Source organism: Ylistrum balloti, unplaced genomic scaffold (assembly GCF_031769215.1).
Source record: "Ylistrum balloti isolate Yb309-2 unplaced genomic scaffold, AGI_CSIRO_Ybal_v1 Utg369772, whole genome shotgun sequence".
In the NCBI taxonomy this organism is placed as follows: domain Eukaryota; kingdom Metazoa; phylum Mollusca; class Bivalvia; order Pectinida; family Pectinidae; genus Ylistrum; species Ylistrum balloti.
In genome coordinates, this window is record NW_026781965.1 from 2,710,174 (window position 1) to 2,714,597 (window position 4,424).

The following is a 4,424-nucleotide window of genomic DNA, read 5'->3' on the forward strand; positions in this document are numbered from 1 at the left end:
AGGACAGGTGACGATGCTACAGTCAAATACATACCATTTATAACAAAATCTACACATAGAAGTGCTATACAATGAAGCATTTTATATGTTCATTAATCAATCATTCTTAATCAATAAGGAGCCATTATCAGCATGTTGTCAAGCTGACAATACTTTATAACAACATTTTTAAAATGCTGAAGTATGAGAGAACGATAAACAAATATTCCACATTTTTAATTTAAAAGAGAAGTGCACAATGCAAAATGTTATTTAATTTCTTTCAGTAAACCAGATAGTTCGAATACGGTAAATAACGCAAACATTGTGTCGTGTGTTTTCGATTCAGGCGCTGTAAGATAAGCGTCAAATGTCTTCATGATTCTGTCGACTGGTACCATTAATGCTCTCCCCTTTCTCACCAAATCCTTCGTTAAATCGGTACAAATCGCTGCGGCCACCTTCACCACCGCTTTTTTTAGCAATGGTTCATCGTCAAACGACTGAGGTGGTTCTCTTACAAACTGTTCTAGAGCAGAAACAATCATATCAACGACAAATTTGTCTGCGTCCATGTGTAGCGATTTCTGTAGTTTTTCTACGTAGGATCGAGACACTTCTATAGTCTTAACACTACTGTTTACATCCTCATATCTGAAAAACTCCCGAATCGCTTCAACGGGATCGTCAAGAATTTCTGTGAGTTTATCAACAATCATGCCTGTAGTTATGGCGTCCAAATGTCCGATGATGTTGCTATGGTTGAAGTAATGCTGTAGATTACATTTATGAAGACATGTAAGCATGTAATCTATTACTGCCTTCACTAAGCCTATCACATTTTCTTCCATGTCGTTCGTAAGCTGTGAGTAGTCCACATTTTCTGATACCCAGTACAACGCCGTTTTCCAGTGGAACGTAGCAAGTTTATCAGAATATTCCTCTAACATGCAGTTTTGATACGCTTTGATTATAAGAAGACAGTTCTTTTGGACAGGATGCATACATGCAGATAGCTGAATCTCTGCCGAGATGTAGGACAAATAAAAGTCAGTACTCTCTTCTGACGCTTCTTGTGACACCGGTTTACACACAACATAAAAATCACTGTTACAAATACTGTTCACAACGTCACTTCCTGGCCAAACCTTGCCACATACGCGTGCTTTCCACGTATCTATATGTTTTGGTGGACCGTCAACAGGAAATGCTGCTATAAACCTCTTCTGAGATTTCCATCGGTAACTTGCATAAACGACGTCTTCGCTGTTTGTAGGTCTTGGTGACCCCAGTTCTTCCTCAGCGGCCGTCGAGTTTTGTTGGGTAACTCCGAGCGAGGTTCTTGACGAACTGTTGATTTCGTCTGTTACTGCATTTACCAAAGGACTCAAATATTGAAAGACTTGTGAATGAATCCCATGATTGTCACTCAGAGTTTTCGCCAAAAGTGCCAGCTTTCTCAAAACTAGAATAACATTGGCAGTCATGTGCATCAAAAATGGCGAATTTCTTATCCTTTGGCGAAATAGGCCGTAAGCTTTGTCAGCATCGGTTGTAGTTGATCTTGATGCATTCTGGATTTCGTCACAGAGCCAGTCGGTGTAGTTGGTAAGGGTAACACCTGGCTTGTTTGGTATATTTATGTTTATATGAGGGATGTGCTGACCTTGGAATGTACTAATCAACAACACCAAGGAGAATAAGCCACGTAGACCTGTAAAAGCTTCGCTTCTGACTGTTTTGAGAAGGTTGCTAGGGAGATACATTCCATCAATTAGCTCAACCGGAAGTTCATCATGTAATTCCCTGCCGTCGATTCGCACAATACATGGGTCTTTTTCATTGTAATGAAGAAAATTTGATCTGATTTGTATTTCGGAAATTATCAGATAGTCAATGTCACCTTGATCCTGGTTTAACCGAAGCCTAGTCCGTTCAGCAGTACTACCAACTAACATGCATCTCTCGTCACCATACAACGACAGAAGGCTGTTTGTGTAACGGCAGTAACGATCCTGGTCGTAGTCATTCGGTACAGGTGCGGCTTTTTTTAATAATTCTTTCATTAATTGATCAAAGTTCTCTGAGCTGTAGAGTTCACTTTCGTCATTATCGCTGTCACTCATTCTTAAATGCGCCTGGAACGAAAGATCAGCTAATATCACAATCCAAACCAAAACATTCCACAAGCAACTCTGACATGCATCGGATTTATACACAAGGAGTTAAAAATAGCTCACGCTTACACATACCGAGCAGAAGAAATACCATAATATGCACTGAAGATGTGCAATATTTACACGACCTTTGAGTATTAACTTCGGTTTGTCGGCATGTTTAGTTCATGGACATAATATACAAGCTAATACTAGCTTGTTGTCTCTCAAGATCGTGTTATCTGTATGGCCTTACCTTAGATTTACTCGCCTTCTTTCTTCCACAGCTGCTTTTCCAAACTTAAGCCGGTACCCGAAAGATCGCGAGCGGTGTGCTATGGCTGTTCCGTTTGTTATAAATCAGGATTTGTTCGTATCTCTGTAGAGTTACATAGGCACCAGACCAATACACTGGAGTGAATGGACTTAGTTCTGGGCTTTGTAAGACACATGTAACTGAATATGAGTGTATACATGGTCGGCTAGATATAATCGTCTGGTAGGTCACAGTATAGTGCATATAGAGGTACTTTAACAATAACAAATAATTCTTAATCACAATCAGTTTATTTATAACAGTATATCACAGTGGGTTACGTATCCGCCGTTTTTCTCACTCGTTTAGACGGAAACACAAAGTGAAAAAATATAATATACTGCTATCCGGAATATTTCTAATTACAACCCTTGATATCAGTAGTTTTGTGTCAATATACATCGCAATTTTACAATACGTTGCGATATCATTCTCAGGTACATACAATTCCCCGGTGTATTATACTTCCATTAACACTTTTTACCATGTATTATACCTTTTTCTAACATATTTAGTAATATTAATACCGTCTCTTGTTTCTTATAACTCAAAAGTCCTGACTGGTTAGTCAATTAACAATGACACTAAGATTGCCTGGACGGCCAATAGGTGCACCGTTAAACTAAACTCCCATGTTCCAATAAATAAGAGAAGAAAAGCGCTCTTAATTCAGTATAATTTAAGCTAATTACTGTAAAATTCTTGGTTTTTGCGGGAATTATTTTTCGTTGATTCCATTTGTACTCTTTGTCCAGGAATCCATATGTTCAGTCCACAAACTGATACAAGTGCATGTATAGATTTCTATTTTGTGGGGCTTTGTTTTCGTGGTTTTTAACCAACAAAGCCCCACGAAATATGTGATTTTACACAATACCTATGTCAATAACGTTGATGAAAATCGTGTACATGTGTATCTGATCTTATTAACTGTATGATAGCGAAACAATCTGCATTTTATGAAACAGAATATTCATCTACCATACGAAAAACATTAACAAGATGATGATCAATTCTCTTAATAACATTGCATAAAGTACATTCTTACCTTGAGAATCAAACCCGGTGTCTATATCTGTAAAGCCACTGAACGTCAGTCGCACACCATTCACACTCACTACACTAAATCATTACTAGATATTTAATACAAAGTTTTCAGTATAAAACAATGTGTGTTTCCTCATCAATATGGCATATTTTAATACAACTGCTGACCTGTTTGATACATGCATGTCAAATGCACTGTTTACGACCAGGCAGTTGTCACAGATGGAGCATCGTCAGTGAAGATTCGTTACACAGGGGACGTAACGTTAATGATTTTAACGGAATCAAGACAGGTCAGGCACTCCAATCAGCATACAAACAAGGTTATATATAGTAACCATTGTAGTTTAACTGTTGAGAAATTTAAATAATACATCCATTTTAATTAAATATTTCATTTCCGTTTCCTCATATCACAACGCTATCTTAATCTTCTTTTGTCGAATGTTTACTTCAACAACATATATAACCGCATATTTCCATATTATGTTTACTTATCACATTTTAAATAAAGAAAAGCATAAGCAAACATACATATCTTCATAGAATTGACGCTGATAAGGACACCAATTGTGTATATAAAATTAATTTCTCGTTGATAACAATGCCATGGTAACAGCGTAGCGCTGACATTGTGAGACTAATAATGAAAGAAACACCTGTTCGGATTTAGATGATTGTACTTTTACCATGAATTAATGAATATCTTACGTATAAAGATATGTAAGGATATAAATATCATAATATCAAAACACGATATTAATGGGTTACATTCATATTTCGGAAAGCTTTAGGTGAATATGTTACCTTATATCTGAAATATTGGTCGATCTCCAGTCTAGTGTATAACAATCTAATGTGTATCTAGTGTTCTCAACAAAACCTGTATCACTTAACAAGTATTTAATGGTCACAACATATCCCAC

General features: G+C 37.0%; 1 protein-coding gene across 1 annotated transcript; it reads right to left on the minus strand.

Annotated features, from left to right (window-relative positions):
- Window positions 1-248: 248 nt before the first annotated feature.
- LOC132543989 (uncharacterized) lies at window positions 249-2,424 on the minus strand. Its single transcript, XM_060207546.1, has 2 exons — window positions 2,392-2,424; window positions 249-2,117 (listed from the first exon to the last, which is right to left on the minus strand). Exon 2 carries the CDS (start codon window positions 2,103-2,105, stop codon window positions 249-251), a length of 1,857 nt encoding a protein of 618 aa, XP_060063529.1. The 5' UTR covers window positions 2,106-2,117; window positions 2,392-2,424.
- Between the last annotated feature and the right edge of the window lie 2,000 nt (window positions 2,425-4,424).

Bases quoted from the DNA above. Each gene is read 5' to 3' on its own strand.
- LOC132543989 (XM_060207546.1), bottom strand. From the start codon at position 2,105: ATGAGTGACAGCGATAATGACGAAAGTGAACTCTACAGCTCAGAGAAC.